The 27,407-nt window shown below is 34.8% G+C and overlaps 1 protein-coding gene across 6 annotated transcripts; it reads left to right on the top strand.

The window, feature by feature from the left end:
- The first annotated feature begins 202 nt into the window (after positions 1 to 202).
- On the top strand, positions 203 to 27,254 carry LOC135090818 (mitochondrial dicarboxylate carrier-like). Of its 6 annotated transcripts, none has more exons than XM_063987898.1 (8): positions 203 to 226; positions 4,256 to 4,369; positions 12,564 to 12,719; positions 17,991 to 18,157; positions 18,321 to 18,528; positions 19,402 to 19,482; positions 22,476 to 22,532; positions 22,639 to 27,254. In XM_063987898.1, the coding sequence occupies exons 2-8, from the start codon at positions 4,280 to 4,282 to the stop codon at positions 22,744 to 22,746; spliced, it is 867 nt and encodes a 288-aa protein (XP_063843968.1). In that variant the 5' UTR covers positions 203 to 226; positions 4,256 to 4,279; the 3' UTR covers positions 22,747 to 27,254. The 6 variants fall into 6 exon arrangements, with proteins under 6 accessions (XP_063843968.1, XP_063843975.1, XP_063843962.1 ...); XM_063987905.1 differs by lacking the exon at positions 203 to 226 and adding an exon at positions 482 to 658; XM_063987892.1 differs by lacking the exon at positions 203 to 226 and adding an exon at positions 1,027 to 1,182.
- The last annotated feature ends 153 nt before the right edge of the window (positions 27,255 to 27,407 follow it).

Below are 27,407 nucleotides of genomic sequence, written 5' to 3'. Positions count from 1 at the left end.
TAAATTTTGTATTGTCGAAATGTTCAATGTTGCGTGGATTCAAAAGTTTGTATTAATATAATTAAAGAAAATTTGAAAATAAATAAATAGACAAAAAAAAAGAGCTTGTCTCAGTCGTACACACACACACACACACATACAGGAAATTAGAGACTATCATCCTTGCACATCAGTAGCAGTTTACCACATAATATGTACATCATTATGTACCCCGTTTTCTTCGAAGGTAATAATAGTGTTAGCCATATACCTCCATGGTCGCATAATTTTCTGTTTTATGTGTATGTATCTAAAAAGTAATTATCCCCTTCCCTTGTCTCTCGTGAGGTATTTAGTTGTTCAAGAGGATCTCTGTAGGGCGATAATATTTTTTATCACCCTCACCGCTGATGGCGAGACCTATCATTGCGTCCCTTGACCGCCCATATGTAGGGATGGTTACGCCACAGCCTTCACAAGTATAAAAGTTTCACGAAGCAAAACCGTCAGTGAGCTGTGAGGTCACTTTCCTATACTTTTCTGACCGCGATTTCATCTTTCCCTCTCCCTCACTAGCGGCGCACAACTCCGTATCTGCGTCAAGGCAACCACACTGCCGCCGGCAATGACGTGAATGAAATACTTGTAACGCTGGCGCCTTACTGTTTTGCTGAAAAAAGTATGTATATTTACACATGATGAACTGTATTTCCGAGGTCACAGCAGCCATCGCTACGCCCTTGAGTGAAGAGTGTGATTGGCTGAGGGAGTAGGTGCGTCCTCAATCTTGAATGCTGATTGGCTGATGGTTGCACGTGCAAATCTTGTTTCTTTATACTGTTTTATTCTGTTAGTGTTTTGTATTAAATACCAAATGTGCCTTGCAAGTATAAATAGATGCATAAATGTGTTGTTTGATATTTATAAAACAAAGACCAATGAAAATTGAAATGTCATACTACTATACCGTCTAGGAAAATTATATATACATATATATAAAAGAACAAGTTACCACAGTAACTAGATGCGTGGTTTATCAGGCCAGTTTTAACAGTCGGAGACAGTATGATGCACGTGATATGCTATAACAAGTATATTGGGAAGGTCGTTATCAATTATTCCTGAACTCGCATTCGTCAGCTGTTGGGGAATCTCGGTGTCCTCATCTAAACTTCTCTGCATCTTAGCATTTGTACATAGCATGTATGTTCACGGATAATTGTTCATAATATTAGTTGTTGATGCGAGTGCTGGGTGTGGATGTGGTGTAAGTGAATGGTACTGTTGCCTGGTGGGTGTAGTAGTGCACCAGACAAGACAAGGTCACAATTGGGCAGCCTGGCGGGTGCCTCCAAGTCTCACTCATTCCACACTGATAACGGACCCAGGTAACATCTCGGACATCGTCTTGTGGCATTATTCACCGTCACAGGTGTGGAATGTGTAATCGTAATCACTTCAGTCTGTAAGGCCTCTAGTCACAGAAAAGAGTAATTTGTACGAGTGATGCTTGATTAATCTATCAATTCATGTGAGCATCTCAGATGAGTTATCCAGATGAGTTGACCCACAGAGAGCTATAAGATAGATTTGACTGGTGTCGTGTGGTACAAATCCATTATTTTATTGAGATTGCTGCCTGGAGGATTAACATTTTGTTCAGCCTGATGAAACAATTTATGAATAATAATTACTCAATGTTAAGTATTGATTCATATGTTTGTCCAAGAAAATAAGTAATTCCATGTGCTGTGCCTCTTTCCATTGATGGCAGTTATCATACGAATTACACCATGATATAAATGGATTAACATGACCAGGTGGCCAATCACTAAGAGGTACAGCAATGTGGTTGTGCATGTGTAGTGTTCCCCTTGCATACTCCATATAAATATTGATAAATCTGAAAGCAAGATAAACCTATCCATGAGAGACCTTCATCAGGCCACACAGAGGACAGATGATGGTGAATCGGGCATCAGCTCCCAAGATCATTTTGTGGCTTAGTACTCCTGGTCATGACATAACCTGCTTCCTCCAATCAAGTCATTCTCCAGTGTTTCAGTTTCCTTAATACCATGAACACGTGATTTAATTTTCTTCAAGGTCAAGCTTCTTGGGAGAAAATGTGGGGCAATCCCTACCCACAGAAATATAGACATTGTACCTTATATAATTTGATTTTATCTATATCATCTTATCTATATGCCACTCAAATACCACTATTAGATCTCTGCTTAATCTTTGTCTCTCTAACAAATGTATCCCATATACAGTATCTTTTTTGCTATCCTCTAATAACTCTAACAGACCTCTATCACTTTTGCAATGGCACAGCATAGTCAAGATGAGGTTTGACTAATACTAAATATAACTTCAATATCACTTTGATACTTCTTTGCTGTGAGTAATTAAGTCCTTTTTAGGATTGTTAAACATAGGTGTTGACTTTATACATTTACTGATAAGTGCAAAATGAGAAAAGTCATGGTAGTGGGTGGTGTAGCATCCTGGTTGTAAGTCCTGGTCATTGCTGTGTGGCAGTCAGAGGTGTGGTAAGGTGAGTGTGTGTGAGGTCTGCTGCCAGCCCCACATTTTTTCCTGCTCCACAAAAGATGTCCAGCCATCTACAGGTTAATATCATGAGTGAATGCTAAGTTATATCCAATTCACTTGCCTCTTTTCCCTCCAAAGTCATTTGCCTGCATTGATTACATTAATATTATGACAATTGATTATATATATATATATATATATATATATATATATATATATATATATATATATATATATATATATATATATATATATATATATATATATATATATATATATATATATATATATACCAAGAAATGTTTTGTAAAAGTTATATATGTATATGGAGCAGTCAAGTAAAGTGACAAATATGTTGTATATAGTGGCTAACACTAATTGCAACTCTTAAATCCTTATTGTCCTTTGCTCTTATCATAGCCTCATTCTTTATTGTGTACCTGTTATATAAATTTTCTCTACTTATACTAAATACATTGGATTTGATAATATTCAATTGCATTTGTCATTGTTTGCCCATTCACTCATCTTAGCTAGTGTGGTTGCTCAGGAATCTGATCTGTCTTCATGTCAGGAAATTTTTGAATGTAGCTGTTAATTTTGTTGTCCAGCTAATCTGTTAATATATGTTGAAATTAATAGTGGTCCTAAAACTGATTGTCATGGCATTCCACTAATTATATGTTCCCACTTTGATTTAGACCCATTGGTTGTTACTCTGTTTGTCAGTTATATTCATATTTATAAGACACCTAACTGCTTATCAATGAGTAAGTAAAGAAACATGTTACACTGAAGAGTATATCTTGGAGAGTTGGCACACAGGCACTTGAAATTTCCACTTAATACAGGGATACTTAAAGTAACACCATCTACTGATTCAGAGGTCCTGTGCATAAATTTTTTCAGCATAGTGAAATGTTATACATTACTAACTAGCTATGCTTTGACTGTACCCAGAATCACTCTCCAGTAAACCTTATGTCTCATTTCATCATGCACAATAATCATCAAACATAGTATGCTTGAAGATAGTTTTCATACGCACACAACACAACACAACACATACCTGCCGCATGTGTCCTCCGACTGGCCTCAGCTATCACCTAGACACTCATGGAACACCCTAAATCAACAGTCATAAATGTTGCCTGACATGGCAGTAAGTGTGAGGTGCATCTTGAATGAAATATTATCCCATATAAATATGTATTATGTAGAGTAAGAAATAGTGTTACAGATATAATAATCTTTCACTTCAGATGTGTCACAATATACCTAGATGTAAAGATATACACAAATGTATTGCACCATCCTTTGATCACATTTCAGCAGACACTATCCACTGTCAACCCATAAATACAATGGATCTCCACCTTCATATTTTTACATTATGTCTCACTAGGGAATATTTATTTATCTGAAAATATTCCTAGCATTCAACAGCAGTACTTTCTATTGATTCCTCCCCCTTTCACACACTTCGTTATTCCCCACCTTTACCTTACCATCCTATATATATTTGTCTATCCCTACTTTTCAGATTATTTCTATCTGCCCTTTAATCTACCTACACACACCTAACATAAAAATCTGTATCCTTTCCTGCATCCATTTATCTCTCTTTCTTCATTTACTTCTTGTAAATATCAGATCCTTATCCATCTTTTCTGAGATTAATTAATGCATAAAATCTGAATATATTTTATATTTTCCTCAGAATTCACTTGAGAAAGTAGTAACAATGAGCGAGCAACGAGCAGCCAGGTGGTACTTCGGAGGTATGGCTTCCTGTGGGGCTGCATGCTTCACTCACCCTCTCGACCTCCTCAAGGTTTGTCTTCAATAGTGTGTGCATTCAGGAATGGATTTGGAACATTTGCTTAGTAATTTTACCATTCACAGCTAATCCGCAAGGTAGATTTGATGTAGAACCTCAGGGTCTAGTAATCAGGCCAGCTGAGGATCATTTATATTGTAGTTAGCTATTTCCTTAGTGGTATTCTTCACATTCCTTGTCTTAACTGCTCATAAGAGACAATTCTATTTTGCTGCTTTGTAGATGACACTACAACTTCATACATTTTAGCACATCATGGGGAAAAATGAAAGCAGTTGCTTGAAGAAGATGGAAGATTAATGTCTTGTTCAGTCTAACTACTTATGTATTCTTCTTTTAACCTCAAAATTTGAGTCTTTTTCTTGAGGCAAATTCTCCAGCCATATTAGAAAGAGAAATATACTGTCAGCTAGCATACTGCACAATGGTAGAGAATAAACCCATGGTAGTACTCCTCTTCTCATCACTGTGTGGAGAGTTACCTTTGCAGGGAGATTCATCTTTACTTGTAACCATATTGTCACTACTGATTTTCTTTTTTTCTTTCCTTATAAACAGCTGGCAATGCAGAGGCAGCTCAATATTTTGTCTGTTTATTTATTTACTTATTTATTTATTTATTTATTTATTTATTTATTTATTTATTTATTTATTTATTCTTTCTTTCTTTCTTTCTTTCTTTCTTTCTTTCTTTCTTTCTTTCTTTCTTTCTTTCTTTATATTTATTTTATTTGCTAATACTCCACATATAGCTGTGCATATGTTTTTTGGAGTTGTGCACCATTCACACAATCTGATCCCCAGTACTGAATCTTTGCTATCAGACCTTTTAACAGAATCACATTATTTCAGCATCTTGGTTTAACTTTCTTGAGTCCCTTAACAGATAAATGGGTTAGTAATCCTTTAAGAAGTTCAGATTATTTCAAGCACCATTATGACAAAGAAAGCTAAAAGTTAATTACAATGTTGGACTCACTCCATCTCAGGCACATTGTAACTGCTTGTGTATTTTTACAAAGGAGTAAGTGTCTCTCATTATCAGAATACAAGGACACAATGAGCTTTGTTCTACATTCTTCAACTGGTTTCATGCCTTGATAGACTTGTGTAACTTTTTTAATCAGTCCCTTAATTATGAATGAATCTTCTTAATTTGAAAGTGGCAAAGTTTTAAACTATTTTGTATGGAGTTTTAGTTTAGTTATAAGCCTGATTGCTGCCAGTCAGATGAAGGTGCACTGACTGCAAACCAGTGAGATAAAGGTTGTGCTGACTACTAAAACTAGGATAAAGGCTGTACTGACTGCTAACAACAGGATAAAGGTTGTACTAACTCTAACATAAAGGTTGCACTGACTGCTAACAACAGGATAAAGGTTGTACTAACTGCTAACAACAGGATAAAGGTTGTACTAACTCTAACATAAAGGTTGCACTGACTACTAACAACAGGATAAAGGTTGTACTGACTGCTAACAACAGAATAAAGGTTGTACTGTCTGCTAACAACAGGATAAAGGTTGTACTGACTGCTAACAACAGGATAAAGGTTGTACTGACTGCTAACATCAGGATAAAGGTTGTACTGACTCTAATATAAAGGTAAAGGTTGTACTGACTTTAACTTAAAGATAAAGGGTGCACTGGCAGCTGACATAAGTATAAGGGACCAGAAGGCATGACAGAGACATTCAGTATGTATACTGTTGTCCATATATGTATGCATATGTTTGTCAGTCTCTTCATGATCAAGAGCTATGGAACAGACTGAAGAAGGAGAAAATCTCAGAATATCACCCCCCCCAAAAAAAAAAAAAAAAAAAAAAAGAAAAAGAAAAAGAAAAATATTTGAAGATCAATTTAGTTCTTGAGGTTTCTTGATACTCCACTCTTAGAAGGTCTGTGAAGTAAAAAATAAGGAAGAAAACAGATTAAGTAAACCTATCCCTAGGTCTGCTAGTGAAAAGGATATATTAAAGATACTGATCAACTTTTGCTTTAGAAAAAGCTGACATAAAAATGATGAAAATGTAAGGGATAAAAATATGTGTATTGGGAACTCTGAAACAGGATTATTCCATTAGTAAGTTCAGATCAGTGACCATGAAAAGAGAAGTAGCATTATGACCAACTGCAAGAAAAAAAGATATATATCTTTTGTTGAAGAAGAGAGTGATGAGGTGAATGGCCATCAGCCCTGTCCTCTTCAGAAAAGCTACATGAACAGCGTTCCCTCACATGGGAGATATAATAATGCATACATGCATTTATATGGTACAAACCTGTCCTTTATAAGGAAAAGTGACTATAGAAAGGGGGAAAAAAATGGCGATAGGACAATGGGTAAAATTTACTGGAGATGTGGTGGTTACTTTGAGTAGGGCCACTCCAGCTAAATAAATTCATATTCTCTCAAAGTTTACTCCTAATCAGTTTCTCAGTGCTTGAAAATACAAGACAGATGGTGAACACCTGTAAACTATTTTGAGGTCTGGAGAATGAAATATTTGGAATGGGATTGACTTGTGTTGTGTCTGAAGAAAAGCTATGCAGTATTGAGGAAAATGCATCTACAGGGTGTAACATGAGTTTCTGCAGATATTGCTAGAGGTGAAAGTACAGGTTGTACTTTCATGTATAAAGTGTATTATTCATAGTAGCTAAGACTTGAAGTGTTTAAGAAAATGGGAAAGGTGTTATGGAGAGAGGCTGAAAAAGTTTAAGTTGTGAAAAACAAGCTTAGTGGTGAATCATTCAGAGTGGAATCCACATTGTAAATCTGGTGGAAGATTAGAAAATGTTTTTGGATCTTCCTGTTAAGAACAGATTCAAAAAGCTTTAAAAGGATAGCAAATCAAAGTTATATGATAGTAGCTTGAAGAACTATTTGAGTTCCCCTTTTTAGGGTACTTGTCAATGGCTGTATTGAAGCAGTGAACACAGGATCCTCTGTTCAAGTCCTACATTTATGCTTCATTTGTCATTGGGAAGTCTTAAATAACAGTTGTGTGAACCTTACGTCTTTCTTTGATTGAAACTTCAGGTAAATGGAGTACTGGAAATACCATGATCATTCACAACATACTAGATAAACATGTGTGCCCACACCAGCAGTGGGTGGAGCTGATCACCAGTATCCCACACAAGGAGCTTTAAGGTACACAAAGCTCTTAACATTAAAAAAATTAATAATAATGATAAATGTGTATATTTTTTCAAATTGCAGCTAGAGACAGACTTGGAAGTTCAAAGGCAGAGAACACCAGGCAGTATGTGAGCACGAAACCACAGTTCTTATGCAGAATAGGGTGGATTTTGCCAGAACTATAAGCCCTTCAAAGTTCAAGGCCAGAGAGGGCATAGAAAACACCATCAGGAAGAATTCTTTTAGCAAGTCCAATGAAGTCCATTAAGTCAGAGAGGTGGAGGTGAGTTTGGGAAATACCTAGAATTCCCAACATCCCAAATTAAAGGGAAGTTGCCACTCTTCACCAGATTATTTAATTAGAGGCATGTAGAGCTGGTCAACTAAACTTCTTTCTTTTTTATGTGATCCTTGTATCAGTGTAACTAAAGAAAATACTTACATCACTTGCTCATTAAAAGGCAGAGAGGCTGTGTAATACTTAAAAAAAAAAATAATAATAAAATAAATAATAATAATAATAATTAAGTAAATAAAAAAAAATAATGGTCTGCACAGAACAGCATTTCTGCCCTAGCATCTTTACCTTTTTCCAGCACTGGTAACCTTTATTCGTCACCCTTTTCACATACTTATACAATAATGCCTTTATTATGATTTTTTTTTTTTTTTTTTTTTTTTTTTTTTTTTTTTTTTTGAGGATAGTTGATTGTGCCTTACAGTCTTGTCCCCATGTGATTTTGACTAAACAGTATATTTATACTGTATTCACAAATACTGCATTGTACATTATCTACATCACTTTCCAAACATTTTTGAACCAAAGATATAACAAGATATTTGTATATATATATATATATATATATATATATATATATATATATATATATATATATATATATATATATATATATATATATATATATGGTATGTAATTAATTATATTAGTTTAGAACATCTTTAATAATTATTGGTAGAAATATAAAATTTCAAGAGATGGCTGGGTTTGGTGGTTTGTGAGTTGTCTACTTTGATAGTGTTAGACCACCTTCAGCCTTTCAAGATTGAGAGTGAAAAAAGTGCACAGATGTACAACTCCATGCCAGAAACTATCAGTTAAAGAGTTAGATTTATAGAAATAAAAAAAAAAATAATGTAGTAAAAATAAGAATGAGGTACCAAGTGCTCTAGGACACTGAAAATAGCAAAGCTGAAAGTTTGCTCATTAAGATGGATGTTAAAGTAGGATTACCTTTGAAGCAGAGATTTTTTGTAGAAGAAACATTAAATAAATAGAAATACCCAAACTTAAAGAAAGAAGAGAGATTGGGAAAATTAATAAATATTGTGGAAAGAACATAAAGATTACATATTATTATGAAGACAAAGAGGCTGGATGTATGATAGAACTTCAGAAAATTAGAGGAAGGGAGATGTTCAAATTACATGAAAAGAACTCCTTCCCACACAGACATACACTAGAAGTGATACAGACAAGGAGTATATATCAAAGAGAGAGAGAGAGAGAGAGAGAGAGAGAGAAAAGACAAATGTAGATATGGAGACAGGACCACATGCCCTGCATGCTGCATCTTAACAAATACACACACACACAGACTCTCTGTCTCTCTCTCTCTCTCTCTCTCTCTCTCTCTCTCTCTCTCTCTCTCTCTCTCTCTCTCTCTCTCTCTCTCTCTCTCTCTCTCTCTCTCTCTCTCTCTCTCTCTCTCTCTCTCTCTCTCTCTCTCTAAGAATATAAACTACTCAGGCAATAGAATGTGATGACCCTAATGGCCTAATGCCCACCACACTATATGTAGTTTCTGGTCAGTCAACTGAAAAGCAAGACAAGGCACAAAGCATAGAATATGTATCTCTGTATTACTTACGTGTCATAGGAGGTGACAAGAAGGAATTATATGTAAGGAATTGGGGTCCTCCTCTGCCTAATTGTTTTTTGTTTAGATATTCTGACAAGGTGGTTGAGGCTCACCAAAATAATTTTGGCATGATCAGTAACTTGTCAGATTTGCATGTTTATCTTGAGTGGCCATGTCAGTCTGGTGATGTCCTTTCGTGGTCATTTTATCCTACCTTCAGATCAATTTCTTAATGTTTTCATGATGCTCCATAGGAAAGCATAATTGTGGTGGAGGTGATGATGGAAATGGAAATGAAGGTGTTCCCAGTATAAGGGAAACAGAAACTTTAGAAATATATCTGAATAAAGAGAAAAGCATTGTAGTGTTAAGGACAGTCAAGGATGACCAAAAATCACTCAAGCTTTGGTGATCATGTCAGGCAACTATTTGGTGTAGTAATCTGACATTCGGTGCCGTTTGACATGCCTTTCCTGGCATGTGCAACTTGCCTTCATATCAATTTCATAGTGGTTTTGTGATGCTCCAAAAGGGGCATGACATATGTAAATAGTTACAGAAGAAGCATAGCCATTCATGGCTTGCAACATTTTCTAAACAGGGCAGTTAGGTACCAAATAGAACAAATACTGTGTAAGTGAACTCCTTCAAAAGCAACATGAACTTACATCATTATCATCACCTTGAATGTGGAAGTATCTATATAAGATCTGTATTATCTTAGGTCAAGGGGCAAAAAACATCTTACTTTTTGGGGGGTTCTAATTTTGTCCTTCAAAGTGTGCCTCATATGTTTCCACACACTTAACCTATAGCTCCTTTTGTTGCTGGAAACATTTTTTGAAGTGGGATCTTCAACATAGAGAATAGCTAGGTACTGCAAGGAGTCATGTCTTGAGAGTAGGGAGCTTGAAAACTTGAAAATTTGGTACTTGGCCAAAGATGTTGTGTCAGATGAGAAGAATGTACCAAGACCAGGCCTGTATGAATTGGTCATGACAATGCCCTGGTCAATTTGAAGTGGGATCTTCAACATAGAGTCAATTTGAAATGGGATCTTCAACATAGAGAATAGCTAGGTACTGCAAGGAGTCATGTCATGAAGTGGGATCTTCAACATAAGAGTCAATTTGAAGCGGGATCTTCAACATAGAGAATAGCTAGGTACTGCAAGGAGTCATGTCTTGAGAGTAGGGAGCTTGAAAAACTTGAAAATTTGGTACTTGGCCAAAGATGTTGTGTCAGATGAGAAGAATGTACCAAGACCAGGCCTTTAGGAATTGGTAATGACAATGCCCTGGTCAATTCTTCACATTGAATCCAGAATTTCTTTGCCAAACAACAATTTTCTTTGGTTTGCCAACCTCCCTACTCTGCAGATATGACTCCTTGTGATAAATGCCTCTTCCCAAAACTCAAGATGCCACTGAAAGAGTCCTGATTGAGAGTTAAGAAGTTACCATGCAGAACACAATGGTACTCCTGGTATCCATTCCAGAATTGGACTTCATAAAATTTTTCAAGTAATGTAAGAATCAGTGGGATGAGAGCGTGAAGTCATAAGGGACACACTTTGAAAGTCATTAGAGCCACAAACCCCAGAAAGTAAGCCAGTCTTTGTCCCTTGCCACTACACTAGAACTTTTGCTGCTTTCAGCACACGTATCTCTCAAATAAGAAAATTCCAGTACGTATTCAAAGTGTACCACCATTAAGTTGATGCTTCAATCTGTAGTAGTTACTGGTACCATCCACTATTTATGAGAAGCAAAAAGTAAAGAAAAATAAAACACCTACATTAAGCCAACTCTGAACCAACTTAATTCTATGCTGGAGTTCAGTTAAATTAATATGGGAGACATGGTGAAGTCATAAATTGCATGTATTTTGATCCTACAGTTTCATATCCTACACCACTGTCTAGTGTCTGTCAAACTCCTATCTTACAATAAAATACCTGCATTTCACATGTGTGTACCAACACATGGTGAAGAGCATTCTTTGGCAGCTATGTTACAAGTATGAATCATCAATGGAAAATGTTTATGTAAATTTTTCTTCTTGTTTATGTAATTTTTTTCTCACTTTCTTTAGACTTTTAGTAAAAAAAAGCACCAATTTATAAAAGATACCACTATTTAATCTCAAATCATGGCTGTCATAGAAATCTCCATGATTCCATTTGTGTGTGTCTGTTATAAGATGAAAAATATTTGGGCAGTGTACATGTAGTTGACTGTCTGACATCTTCACAATCAGATGTGGCTTGTGGGTCAGGAGTTTTGTATTTTTAACAACACTCCTTAATGTTTTTTCCCATTTGTCTTGACAACTTTCTTTTCTCTTTTTTTTTTTTTTCAGAATTTGTATTTCATCTTCATGTTAAGGTCATGTTATATACTGTTCTTTATGATGTTTTACTAACCTGCCTCCTCATTAAAGCAATATGCACAAATTGTTGGCATGGAAGATAAAGGTAAAAATACTAAGACTATCCCTGTACTTTTTATATTTGTCCCATTGCTTGAATACTTTGCATCCTACAGTTTTAGATTCTTTTGTAATGCCATGATAGTGATAAATTACAAGATGCTAATGCTTAATATCCTTATTAAAAAATGCATGCCAGTCAGTAAGAGCACAACAAAAGATATTATAAGATACTACTCCTGGTAAGAGTTTTATTCTTGCTGGGAAGACTGATTCATGAGGGTGGCAGGTCCATTTGGGGAGTCATTCATTACCACCAAGAGTCATTTAGTGGTCACACATCTGGTTGGTGTGACTTGGCTGTTTTTTTTGTCAAGCTCCTCACAAAATTCATTAGGGGAAACTGCTTGATGGTTACTGATCATACATGTTCCAGTGAATCATGATCATTTATACCTGCTGATTTTTATTTCTCTGCCACATTAGCATATTAATGGATATTATCAGAGATGCCTTTAGCATATTAATAGATATTATGAGAGATGCCTTTAACATCAAAGAGGGTCCAGTCCTCCTACATCATTTTATGTCTAAGAAGTTGGTCATCTGTCTCCATGTTATCAGCATTTTTAGTTCTGAAAAGTCCATACAGCATTAACTGAAAACCAACCATATATTCTAGCAATTAAAAGTCATTATGGCTTAGACTTAATCAAACTCTCTTTCCCAGGTCCACCTTCAGACACAGCAAGTGGCCCGGCTCAGTGGTGGACAGATGGCACTGGAAATAGTGAAAAAGCAAGGCTTCCTGGCCCTCTATAATGGTCTGTCTGCTTCTCTCTTGCGACAAATTACTTACTCCACCACACGCTTTGCTATCTATGAGGTAAAGTGGATTTTTCTACTTATATTTCTATAAATTGTAAATCTTGAAATTTCAATGCACACTTCATGATGTAATCATTCATATTTCATGAAGTTTTATATGTTCATTTTATAACTAATTATTCTTTTGTTCTTAACAACATAATCTTGTGATTTCATGCATATTTTTTGTGTGTCTTTAATCTGAGTGCTATAGATCTTGTAATTTTTCACGCACCAACTGTACAGCTGATGCTGTTGATGAAATAAGTTATTGTGGTATTATGGAAACTTCAATTACATTTTTTTTTTTTTTCTCCAGTTAAATCATGACCATTACTCTCTGTGAAATAAGTATTTATTATTCCACGGTGGTTTCAGGTGTTCTTACAGTGATATCATTTATTTCTGAAATCATCATTTACCTCAAACACTTAAACACGTATTCTGTGATAAGATTCAGAACCTTTTAGATGGAAAATATGAGTAATGTTTTTCTTGGAGCCAATTATATGAAACCATATTGTAGGTTGTACATATGTATTGTAGGTACATATGATTCCGTATTTATTTTGTTTATGCCAGTGACATCTATAAAATAGAGATGCTTTGATAAATGTACAATTCAAGCATATATCAATACTTTATGATATACTGAATTATACTGTACTTGTGAAGTGTGTGTGTGTGTGTCCTGGACAGCTCAGCTCCAATTGATTTAGTAAAATGCAAGAGTTTTTAAAATATTTGGTGAAATGTCCAATTTTTATACATTTATAATAAATCATCTGTACATAAAGATGCTACAATGTTTTGCCTGGTATGGTTCCTGTAAAGGGTGCTAACAGTATATCAGATACTTTATGATAAAATTATTCATATAATGATTTCCCATTTCCTTACACACATCCTGTTGCACTTTAGTTTTTGTCGGACATTTGATCATTTGAAATGGATTTATTATTTATTTATCTATATTTTATTTTTTTCATAATTCATGTAAGTATACAAGTATTTTCATAGAGACTGATGTATCATGCTTACCTATGTAAAAAGTACCTATGTATTTACATATACATGAATAAGAGAACATGAAGAAATTTTGAAAGATTCTATGGAGAGCTTGAAGCAAATATTTATGAAGAGCAAAAGAGAGACATTACTTGTAGATTTTAATTATTGTAGATTAAGATGGCATATATTCAAAGGCAAAGGAGATGAATATAACTTGGAAAGAAATTGTCAAAAATGGCAATAAAATGTATAACCATTTTATCATTTAAGGTTTTACCACTAATGTAGAGTTGAGTGCACTCTTGAATTTACAGCAAGTGAACATAATATAGATTTCTATCTGTTCAGCAGGAAAGTTTAGTCTAATTTAGTGGTGCTTTCTCTAATTAAAAATTTATTCAGCCTTTTCTTAAACAATCTGTCGTGCTCATATTTACTACATGGTTGCTAAGCCTGATGTACCTGCTGGACAGTGCTGAATGAGGAAGAAGCTCTTTAGGTCCTGTCAAGAGAAGATTATTCAAAATGTGGCAAGTAAGAAGAGTTTATTTATAAGCATTTGATGTGTTGTGTTTATGTTCCTTTTAAGGTAAAATTGATGACTGCTGTCAAGACAGTGTTAGACTATATCAGTTAATAAACGTTCACATTACCACAATATATAGACATACAGCTTGCACTAAGAAGACTTTTTCATTCAAATGCACAGAACTTTCTCTCCACACAGCTTCTAGGGCTAACCAGATAATTTGCACAATGTAATATATATATATATATATATATATATATATATATATATATATATATATATATATATATATATATATATATATATTGTTTAGCTTTATCTCTTACAATTTATGCTTGCTTGATGGCATGAAAAAAAAAAGCTCAATGAATTTAGCCAATATATCACCTATTTACTGACAGCTGATGTTCCAGCACCTTAAATTTGCACAAAATTACAAGAGGAGCCTTGAAATTCACATGAATGCCAAACTAGTTTTCAAGGCAGCTACAGATATTACTGTTGTTAGCAATAATAGTCTCTCTCTCTCTCTCTCTCTCTCTCTCTCTCTCTCTCTCTCTCTCTCTCTCTCTCTCTCTCTCTCTCTCTCTCTCTCTCTCTCTCTCTCTCTCTCTCTCTCTCTCTCTCTCTCTCTCTCTCTCTCTCTCTCTCTCTCTCTCTATATATATATATATATATATATATATATATATATATATATATATATACAGTTAGCGCGGACCGTAGTGCAAACTTTAGAAAAAACTCAATTTCATTTATTAAAAAAATCCAAAAAATAAAATAAAAACCTACACTTCAAAATTACTTGGGGATCGGGAAGCCCTTGGCCTTAATGACCTGTTTAAGTCTGTTTGGGACTGAATCGGCCAAATTCTGACAGTGGGAAGCAGGTATTTCATCCCAAACCTTCTGAATGGCTAATTCAAGCTTAGGAATAGTTGATGTGTCCTCCTGACGAAGGCGTGCCTTCATGATGCCCCACAAGTTTTCAATGGGGGAAATATCGGGTGACTGACCAGGCCAATCCCTTATATACTCAACTTCACAATCATGGAGCCATTTTTTTGCCGCCTTAGAGGTGTGGCAAGGGGCGCCGTCCTGCTGCAGGATCTCACATCCGGTTTTTGCAAAACACTCTCCCAAATTCTCCTGCAGAAGTTTAATATAGCGCTCTGAGTTGACAGTCTGGCCCTTAGGGAGTATTGCAAGGTTTCCCAAACCACCATAGCCAAAGGCACCCCAAACCATGAGATAGGGTGGGTGTTTAACACTTGTCACCGTCAGGCGTGGGTCACATGCTGACGCAGCAGGAGACTTCCACACCTTCTTTCCCTTGCTCTCGCTGATACAAAAGATCGCCTCATCAGTCCAAAGTACCATTCTCCAGGCTGTAATGTCCCAGTCTTTGTATTCTTTGGCAAATTTGACGCGTCGAGCCCTTTGTCGGGCAGTGACCAAGGGCTTAACACGTGCTTTAACTTTCGAGTAATTTAAGCGCTTCTGAATATTTTCTTGAATTGTCCTAATAGAGACTCCTCCAAGAAGTTTAGGGTTCTTTTCCTTCAATTCCTTTGCAGTAATAGAAGGTTGGAGGTCCAATTGACGCTTTACAAGCCTTAAAGCCTTTGGAGATATAGCAAGGGCCTTGCCCCCAGCATGTTTGTGGGTGGGCACAAAATCACCCTTGCCACCCACACACCATTTATTAAGGAGTCTGGACACAGTTGATTCTGTCAATCCAACTAAATGGGCTATTTCTCGATTATTTTTACCTACTTTGTGGAGTTCAACAACTCTCACGACATCATCATGCTTTGTACGGTTTCCAGGCATCATGCAAAGAGCATAGCACGCCCAAAAGGACAGCAAAAATAATGGTAAAAGCTAAAGAAATTCTGAGACAAAGCCAGGAAAAACGAACTCTCCGCTGGCCAGTAACACACTGAGACCGAGAAACGTGACGCGCGGCGGGTAGGAGTGTTGGGGAAGGATGCCGGTTAGTCACTTTCTCCCGGCTTGATTTTGGTTACACAGAATCATATGGTTCCCCAAAACGCGGATCGTAGTGCAAACTCAAAAAGTTTGCACTACGGTCCGCGCTAACTGTATATATATATATATATTAACTTTGTCTATAACCTGGCAATTTTGTTGGAGGAACATTACATGTTATTTGAAAGATATGTGCTCTACAAACAGCACACATGGAAAAGCCGATTATTTTAAATGAACATGTAAAAATAATAACAATCGTATAAGTTGTTATAGCATAATGCTGCTTCCAGCTGCCACCACCTTGTTAGCCCTTGTCGTGATCCTCCTTCCACTCTCCCATCACTCCCCCTGGCACTCACAAAGGACCTCAATGCCACATCACACCCAGCACACTCAAAATGTCTCCATGTGTACTTGAGTGGGGAGTGAGCATTGAGGAAGTGATGACACATAAACCTCAGAGTGGAAGGAAAAAAAAGGAGCTAAAGATGAGGCAGACAGGGCTGTGGAGGCAGTGCCATATAGTAACCATTCACTCACAGCCTCTAATCAACACCTCACAGAAAATTGTACAGTCTCATGTATCAGATAATGATAATTGTAAGTGAAGATGAAGTAATGTTGGTAATATGGCCAGCACAGCCAATACATTTGATCTCAGTCTTTCATAGGAGAAAAGTTATGGTGGAGGGAGTATAATGGCTTCCTTACTGGTAGAAGGGCAGAGAGCATCAGTGCTGAGTGGAAGTAGCATCTACAAACACTCACTTTACAAACATAGTCCACCAAAGAAACAACTATTAGCTCATCCCTGTAATATCTGTTATCTGATATTGACTGCAGTGTCATCAGCATGGCAGTCAAGTAACAGACTAAGATCTTAGTGTATGATGAACTGATAAAAATTTGGAGAGCATTTACTTAGGAAGGAAATTATTTGTCTCAATCAGAATGTTAAACCAAATGTGGACCTCATTGGCTGTGAGGGACAGTTGCTGGATCAGGGATTTGAAGCACTTTTTGAGTCACTTGTGTGCAGTAGCTGTTATGGAAATGTTGGATCTTTGTTGTACTTAGAAGAAAAAATGTAGGATTGATTGAAAAATGTATCTGCTTGAGCACAGTGGGAGTGTGGATGGGAATGTGCCAAGAAGTAGACTACAGCAAATTTGAGACAGTTTGACCGTAAGAGGAAAATAGATGACAGAGTGCATAGATGAGGACATAAAATGAAAGAAAGACTAAAGAGAAGGTGAATGAATGGAGTGAAAAAATAATTGAGTAATGTAATAGTAGATGGATAGAAGTTTAGCAGATGATGGGATAGTGAAGTAAGGGAATTTGATCCATAGTTATAAGTGTATTTATCATTTGTGAATATTATTGCTCCGTGAAGCATCAAACAAGGCTATGCTGTCAGTGTCCACAGAACAGTCTTCAGCAATGACAATAAATAATCTGTTGGTATCAGTATCAGATTATTACTCCTGTACATTGTTTTATTACTCCTCATTACTCAAGCCTCTGTATCTGATAACTCCTCATTCACCAACCTCTTTTTTTATTTCCTATGACACATTTTTCATCATCTCTACTTATAAATGCTTTAAATATACACATCATTGTTCTTGGAATCTTGGAATCTTAAAGATGAAGTTTGATGATGTCATATGTACAAAATTATTGTTAACCTGACTATAGAGTATATACAGTATCTCAAATATGTCATGAGATGCTCTGTCTACATTTCCACAGGTTATGAAGCAGCAGATGGCAGATGCTTCCAATAATGTACCATTCTACAAGCGAGTGCTAATGGCAGGGTTTGCTGGGGCATGTGGTGGGTTTGTAGGTACACCAGGAGATATGATCAATGTCCGAATGCAGAATGACATCAAGCTTCCTGCAGACCAAAAAAGAAAGTAAGTTTTCTTTTCTCATTTCATATCATTTGTATATTTATGGAAACAGACTGAAGTAATTAATTAGAAGAATGCTTCTTGATGAAGTAATTGCATGTCATGTGTGAAAGAAAGTGAATAGTGAATAAGGAATAGAAAACCTTAACAAGTATTTTTTTGGCAGCTACAAACACGCACTGGATGGTGTAATGAGAGTAGTGAGAGAAGAAGGAGTGCCCAGGCTCTTCCGTGGTGCTTCTACAGCTACCTTCAGGGCAGTGCTGATGACCATTGGCCAGCTGTCCTTCTATGACCAAATCAAGGGATTCCTGCTGACCACTCCATATTTCAGTGATAATCTCATCTGCCACTTTACCTGCTCTTTGGCTGCTGTGAGTCATATCACCTTGCGCACACACACACACACACACACACACTCTCTCTCTCTCTCTCCAACTGACGTCAAAAAAGATAACAAACATTGTGCGATCACAGGATTAGAGATTGTAACATCATAGAAATCTGAAGAGATATATCACCAAGAACACAAGGCTTCTTTTCTTCCTATTCCTTCATCATTAGGTGAGAATTACATTGTTTCTCTCTTCATAATGTTCAAGGTCTGTTGAGCAACTTTCTTTACTCATCCAAGCCTCACTTTATGCCCTGGAATAGACATCTCACCACCATCTTTGAATGTTTTTATTCACTGGTACACAATTCTCTTTCCACCTCCAGTAATAATAATTGTTTCTTTTACTGTTTTTCCTCCTTTTTACAAGGCAACTGCAGATGCCATTTTATCACTAGTAATGGGCATTTTAGTAGCCTTTAGCACAGCAGTAACTTGCAGATGTCATCTCAGGAATGCATGCACAAAAGAATTTCCATGTCATTCAGCTGTCAAATTGTCAAATTAATAATAAAATCATTAATGTGTGAGAGTACCCAAGGCCACTGTCAGTCTTGTGTTGCCAGGTCAGAAATCATTAGTGTTTGCTTTCCCATGCAACCAGATGAAACTAATTGAATGGCATGCAGACACAGAGACCAACAGAGGATTTTGACATCTTTTGTGGCACTGACTGTATACATACATACATACATATATAAGCTTATTTACATATATAATTGACAACTTCAGTTGCCAGTTCCTGAATGTGTTCATTGATTTTGGAACACTATCATTTGTATTTCATTACTAAAGCAAAGACATCTTTTCAATTACTAATAAGTTATTTTACATTGGAACTTGTGTGCCGCAGGGAGCCATTGCCACAACCATGACCCAGCCTGTAGATGTGATCAAGACACGTGCTATGAATGCAGGCCCAGGAGAGTTTAGGGTAAGTAACACAAACTTTAACAGTATTGTGACCAGTTATGTGAAATCTGAAAGTGTACAAAATTTTCATGTGCTAAAAAAGATACGACTCAAAATCATAACCAAAAAATTTATACTAGAGCCTTTCCATCTGCACTTTGCAAATTCTAACAAATGTACCAGAATAAGGAGTACTCTTGACTACCAGCTGTTTATATTAGGTTATCAATTGGACACTGCCTTCTGGCATGTAGTATGCCAGCAATCTTTAAAAAGATTTAATGAAAAAGTGCATAATTCCTTAATGCATTTTAATCTTAACTATTTCCTAAAGAAATTAATTTGGTTATTATTATGTATGCCAGAAAAAAATGAGATTAAGGCAAACACAACCTATGCACTAGCTTTTAAATAAAAATTCCTAAGACATTCAGGAAAGCTTTCAAATTATCATGAGAGTAATTCAGAAAATAAGGTCTTATACTGTGATGTGTGAAGCCTTACCCAGCTAAGCACATTCCTATTTTTGTTTTTTCTGTCAGTCTATATATATATATATATATATATATATATATATATATATATATATATATATATATATATATATATATATATATATATATATATATATATATGATGCATCCTGCATTAAAAGGGTTGCTCATGCCAAAATAAAGAAGTGAGAAAAAATGTGCTCAGAGTTTGGTGAACTTCCAACAATCATAACTTTATTATTATATATGCTATGACAATGAACTTGGTCTCAAAATGACTGGTGGACAATCAAAATTATGATGGCCTGAAAAAATGTTTGAGATCATGATATTCATTACTTAATTTTTGCATATGCTTTGCAAATTGTCTTATGGATTCAGAAGTTCACAGAAGTTTGAGTGCATTTTTTTCTCTGCATACTGCATACAATAATGATAATTTGTGAATAATAGAACATAAAAACACAAAATAACAATATTAACAATAGCATAAAGTAGAAAAATGGTGAAGAGACTGGGCAGTGGCTTAAAGCCTCTCATCCAGTTACTAATACACAGCAGAAAAGCTGGGAGCATCCTTTCTGTCTCAACAAAGACACCAAAACAAAAGGAACAAATTCTGAATTTTCCACATTAAAACAGCAACTCATCCCGGATGGGCAGCCCTTTTAACATGAATATTACTCTGCAGTGTGTCACCCCTGCATTGATGGTCAACTAAACATAAATTATTATCTCCTTGTTTAGATTTTCATCCTTAATGATGGGACACTCATTCACCCCTAGGCAAAAGTTAAGACCTTAATAAATAGAGTGCTATACACAGGTTTCTTGGTTTTAGGCAGGGTGGTGTAAGTGGCCCTTCTAATGTGTGGTGCCTCATATATATATATATATATATATATATATATATATATATATATATATATATATATATATATATATATATATATATATATATATATATATATATATATATATATATATATATATATATATATATATATATATATATATATATATATTCTCTCTCTCTCTCTCTCTCTCTCTCTCTCTCTCTCTCTCTCTCTCTCTCTCTCTCTCTCTCTCTCTCTCTCTCTCTCTCTCTATACACACAGTGAGTATACTGTTAAAAAGTGGGATTAAATGAGGAAAAGAAATTCAAAGTTCACAGGAATTCATATACAGTATAGCATTACTGCTTAAATACAATGTATTTGTTTGTACTTTAATGTATGTAGTATTTTTCAAGTACTTTGGGTCAAAGTACAAATACAATCAATTTTTTTTTAAATCCATGTAGTACAAGTGCTTATACATGAGAATTTGTACTTAAGTCAAAGGACAAATAGAAGCACATGTATTGGGACCCAACCCTGCCTGCAATCATATTAATGAATCTCAATGTTAATTTTGATTTTACCTAATTTATGCATGGTAATTTTGTAATTTGAGCTTGATGAAAATTATATATATATATATATATATATATATATATATATATATATATATATATATATATATATATATATATATATATATATATATATATATATATGTATATATGTATATATATGTATATATGTATATATATATATATATATATATATATATATATATATATATATATATATATATATATATATATATATATATATATATTTTTTTTTTTTTTTTTTTTTTTTTTTTTAAGAATTAGATTTAACAATAAGAGCTAATAACTAAAACTTGGAGCTATGGAGTAGTAACAAATAACAGTAGGACCCCTACTTAAGTATGTTCAGGTTATTTGTCTTCCCACTTATGCTAGCACCAAAATATTCACGTGATGATTAGCAGTTTGTTTGAAATTGCTCTATTCTGGGGAGGAACTCAGTTATGCTTGTGTGCTTTGCTCCATATGAGCTTGGTGGAGGTTGTGTGATGGTAATAGTGTATGGAGGTATTGGTGTTAGGTGTTATGATAATGATAAAATGTAGTGGTGGTTGTGTTGAGTGTTGTGATTGCAACATCAGGATGGTGATATTGGTGGTGAAGTGCTATCAGTGCTCAGAAAAGAGATGATAAATATAATTGAATTTGATAAGAATAGATTTATATGCTAAAAACAATTCTTTGCTTAGCTTCTGAATTGCTAGTTTTTTTTATTTTATTTCATGAACAACCATTTCCTCTTTGTATATTTTAGTAATTTAATACTGCGGTAGTGATGGTCATATAGAATTTAATAGTTGTTGTGAATTAATTGTCATTTAGATTTTTTTAAATTAATGCTACATATTTATTTATGTACTGTCTTTGATTATGGTTGAATCATATAATAAAATGACAACATTTTTATTGTTATGAATTTTAAAGTGTGAGGTTTGTTTAGTTAGATAGTTTATAAATAATTCAAGTATCACTTGCTAATTTATCCTCTTAACTCATGACCAGATACTGTGAGAATTCAGGTTCAAATCTGGTCTCTTAGCAGTAGCATATTAACATCATATTCACATTTGTGTGCTGCATTTGCAGGGGCTCTGGCACATCATTACATACACTGCCAAGATGGGACCTGGTGGTTTCTTTAAGGTGAGTCATATTTCTGTGTATAGGTAAGTGGTGTTTACAAATATTCCTGATAAATCTACTGTAATTTTGTCCTGAAACCATTATAACTGAATTCTTCTTTCAACAGGGATATGTTCCAGCTTTTGTCCGTCTTGGACCACACACAATCATCACTTTCATATTCTTTGAACAGCTGCGGAAAAACTTTGGGATATTAAAACAGCCTGCTGCATAGAGATGAGGACATTCTTAGATAAAAGTAAAGTAAAATATTTACTTTTTTTATTGTCATATTTCAATATCAATGCCTTAGTTGAAGCATTTTTCCTTTTAAGGGGCTAAAAAATTTCAATAAAATAATTCACAGTCCCTCACCTTCGTGCTTCCAATTCCAGGTCCAAGTAGAGTATTGCTCTGTGTTGTCAATAGAAAGTGTTTAGCACATGTGGAAGACTTACTTCATAAGACTTGTATGTGAAGGTATTGAATTTCCTTATTAGAATTTTGACCTCAGGAATTGTTTGAAGGGATGCAAAGTGTTCTTACAAACAATCATATAAGCATATTTTTAAAATGTTAAGTTGTCTTGTGATCATAATGATTTAAAAAATAAAGAAAGTGATAACAGATATGTGACACAACCATAGATATAGAGAGAGGATGATGACATATTTCTTTTAATTGTTTTTACTTTTTCTATCCTGGAAGGAAGTGTTCATTAACACACACGGACACACACACACACACACATACATGATAAGATGGACTGATGGCACGCAAGGATGTTAACAACTTTCTTGACAAATCATAGCATCATTTGAAATATGAACTATGCAGTTTGTTGGTGATTCCTTCCTGTGATTCTATCTCAGCATTTTTAAGTAAAAATCTGGTATGAGTTTTATGAAGATTTGAATACCAAGCTTTCTCATACATATTGAAAGGTGACTCATGGTGTAAATATCTTTGCTACTCCTGGTTGACCCTTTAAATGAAATATCTCATTTAAACAGAAAAGAATGGATTTAGTTACTTGAAACAAATAATGATATGACAAAGTATGTAGATTTCCCCCCAGATATGACAGAAATATATTCAGGAAAGTTAGACAAAGAATATAATTAAGAAGGAGAGAATGTGTATGTTGCAATAAGGGCTCTCAGAGTGGAGCCAACACTTGTGATAAGTTATACAATGTATTCATATCATAATTGACCATAAGCGAAGTAGGTAATGGACTTTATATAGACAGACATTTCAGATTATCCCTGGAAAGGTGCCCTCCACCTAATGCCACCCCTGCATCAGACCCTAAGGTTCACATCCATATCTCAACACATGCATCCTTTGATGAGAAGTTATGAGGCAATAAAATCATAATGCATCAAAACTAATTTAAATTTTCTATTAAGTCAAATGGAATTGGACTACTTAAGATGTTTTGTGTTTCAGACAAATCTAATTGTTGGTGTTCATTCTTTCATTGTTAATTTTTGGCAGAATTTTCATCTTAGCATGTTAAATCTAATTTTCTTGTTTGTTGCTCTTGAGATATCGTACAGTATCAAGACTTCTTATAAGTAGTATCTACTCATAATTGCATGGAGGTTCACAGTAAAGGGTTGTCATAGTTTACAAGTATGAGAGTGCTAGCTTGCACTGCCATAATGTATAATGTGCTGTGATGATGAATATCCTCTTATCATGAAAATGTAAATGTGATCTCAGAATGAGTTAAATTATATCTTGGTGCAATCAGTGCTTAGAAAAGAGATGATAAATAAATGAATTTAATAAGAATAGATTTACATGCTATAATAATTCTTTGCCTAGCTTTTTTTTTTTTTTTTTTTTTTTTTTTTTTTCAGCAACAATTTCCATTTTGTATATTTTAGTAATTTAATATTGTACAGCATTATTATGCTTCAGTTTGTTCATGGCTATAAAGAAAATGTGGAAGGACTGAGTGCAGGGATGATATTTGATGTTTGACATTGTTGACTATCTCATTGCAATAGTAATATTATGGATGTTGATATTTAACGATATTAAGTGGGGTTAGGTTTAATTGGAAATGTCCTTAGCATTTTGCCACTAGGAGATTGTTTTGTATGGCAATTATGAGAATGCATGTGACAATTAAGAAAGAGTATTAGACTTAATAAGGGAAAGTTCCTCTTTTATAAGAATCTGCAGGACTTTGCTGAGAAACTGTAATCATATTAATTCAAAACATAAGAAAATTTAATGGGTAAAAGAGTTTTTATCTTTAAATTACTATAATATAGTTTATCAAAGATTTGCTTCTGAAGGAAAGTTGTAGATAGGCTTGTGCTTGATTGGACATGGTCTACATAGTATTAGAGTTTGCAGTTTCAGCTTGAATTATACAAATCAGCAATATACACTATACAATCAACATATGAAATACAGTTGTCATCATCAGGATATTAGTTCATATCATGAGTTCTGTGCTGTGATATAGAGTAAAACCTCATTAGCTCATGCTTCAATAATGTGCTGTTCAAGATAACTTCTAGAAGCTCATAAGGAAAAGGTAACTCATAAAAACTTTATTCATTTGGGCAGATTTGTAAAGATGTGACAAATGTATGTGGCTCATAAAAACAACTCCATTGAGGACTTATCAGTTGGGCATTCAGTTTACTTGCTGCTATGCCAAATACTCACAGGTTAGCTTCCTGTCAGTAGCTCTGCCATTCACCACCACCAATCAGTTGTTCATGTACAAGGTAATGCACAGTTTTTACAGGTATCAGTTATTTTCCCCTACAGTTATAACTTTTCTTGGAAGCTCATATGCTGTATCCCATTTATAAAAGCTTAAAAGTTTCCCAGTATAAAACATACTTATGACAGCTTTAATAAGCTTTGCAAACTTACATTTTGTGCTTGTCTTAATTAATGGTCCTCCTGAGGAAATAAAGACTTGCTTGACTAGTTGGAATGGACATTTCTACTATAAAAGCGTAAGGGATATTAAGGACACCAAAGATTATTTTTGGCTACTAATGAAATAATGGAAACTTTAATGTGATGTGTCCAGAACTATTTAATTGAGCATATGTGCTGCACTGTATTACATTAGAAGACGTTAAGGTAAGTGACCAAAAGGCCACCTGCATCCTGCCAAGTGCCTTCTACAAGCTTGAATGTACTTCTCTGCTATACGGAAATGAGTTCTATTAGTTTTCAATTTCTAAATGTAGTGTACTTGTAAAAATGCTAACTTGGAGAGGCTTGGAACTCAATTAGCATGAGCTAATGAGGGTTTACTATACAGTGGCCTCCAGAGTTGTGCACCATTCAGGATCCACAAAAAGTCATTTCTGCACTGAACCCAGAATCCCATCCTCAGCATCTGCAGTTCACTCAGTAGTAGTGCCATATACAAAGAAAATCACTTATGATTAACTCATAATGTTTTCATCATAGAAGATTGTGTGAGATACACTGGGTACCCAATAATTGTTTTTCCAGACATTGTGTGTTCACAGGTATTTTTAGTTACTGTTGTTACCATGATTGTTATATATATTTTTTTTATTATTATTTTTCATTTAAAAAAAAAGATTTGTTTATTTATGAAGTGGCATACCTCAGGAGATCGTATGTGTTGTCAGAAAGGGAGATGAAGGAAGCTTAAGGCCACCCAGTGGTGACGTTGCACTTTTATTTTTCCATATTGTCTCTTATTTATTTACTTGAACATATCACATGTCCACCTCATGACAATGTTTTGGAGTACAACAATTAAAGTAAGAGATTGTACTGTACATCACTGATTAGGCTTATTAAGCATATTGTTTACTCTAGTACACCATTATAGTGTACTATGGTTCAGACAAATATCTCCTAATATAATATAATGTACCTTACTGCTTTGTGGTTGAAATAATTCTTTGAAGAGCATGGAAAAAAAAAAAAAACATTTGTCACAAGTGTCAAAATGAGCAAACATTCTAACTTGTTGAAATGTCACATGAGTTCTGTTATTGGAGTTCAGCAATTCTACATCAGAAGAGCAAACACTGAACTCAACAAGATTCCCATAGTAATTTTCACATCAGTATATTATGTACTCTCCTTCAGATATTTATAATTTCTGGTCATCGGTCACTGTCATTTTTGTTAGTAAAATTACTTATTGAGAATTAAAAGCTTAAATCAGCCCAATGCTTCTTCTCAGTAAAATATAGTTGACTTCCTTCTTTTTACCTATTTCAATTCATATGAAAATAATGAAGGAATCAATATTTGGCATCAGCATAAAATAAATAAATGTATATATACTGCAGGGCTTAGGCCCCTGGCTTTCTTAATGAAATCAGATGTTATTTATAATTATATGGTATAGTTGAAAATATGTTTAATTGGCAAGTGATGAGCCCTGTATGAGGCTGAGTTGTCCCTATGCCAAGTTGTGCCTTAACTTATCACTTCCACCTCAGAAGACACTGGGAAGAATTTGTGGTTTTTAAGGGAAAATACAGTACTAAATTTTATATGATGCTCAGCATAGTATTATTATTTTGCCTGTGTTGTTCTAGTAGTTGGCTTAAACACAGATAAGACATCACAATGGAGATAAAAGGAAGGTACCTAAAGTGATGAAATTTAATGTTGAAAGCAATGTAAAGCCCTTTGTAATATTCCTTAGAAAGTTATTGTAGCTGCTATCCATGAAATGTATAAATAATGTAAATACAACAAGAATATATACAGAGGATTATTATTAACCTGTGAAACTTGTTATTGAGCAGTGGTTCCAGTTCTAGGGATATCATTTTATATTTTTGCACAAGAGGAGGGCAACATTCTCACTACCATTACACACAATAAGCATGCTTTATTTTGCAGACTAATATAAAACAG

This window comes from Scylla paramamosain, chromosome 3 (assembly GCF_035594125.1).
Source record: "Scylla paramamosain isolate STU-SP2022 chromosome 3, ASM3559412v1, whole genome shotgun sequence".
NCBI classification, from domain to species: domain Eukaryota; kingdom Metazoa; phylum Arthropoda; class Malacostraca; order Decapoda; family Portunidae; genus Scylla; species Scylla paramamosain.
The sequence above is the reverse complement of the archived record's forward strand: the minus strand, read 5'-3'. Positions and strand labels throughout refer to the sequence as shown.

Excerpts from the sequence above, each read along its gene's own strand:
- LOC135090818 (XM_063987898.1), top strand. The coding sequence starts at position 4,280 with ATGAGCGAGCAACGAGCAGCCAGGTGGTACTTCGGAGGTATGGCTTCC. Across the intron at positions 18,158-18,320 it reads CCTGCAGACCAAAAAAGAAA|CTACAAACACGCACTGGATG; the intron begins GTAAGTTTTCTT and ends TTTTTTTGGCAG. Across the intron at positions 18,529-19,401 it reads TTACCTGCTCTTTGGCTGCT|GGAGCCATTGCCACAACCAT; the intron begins GTGAGTCATATC and ends TGTGTGCCGCAG.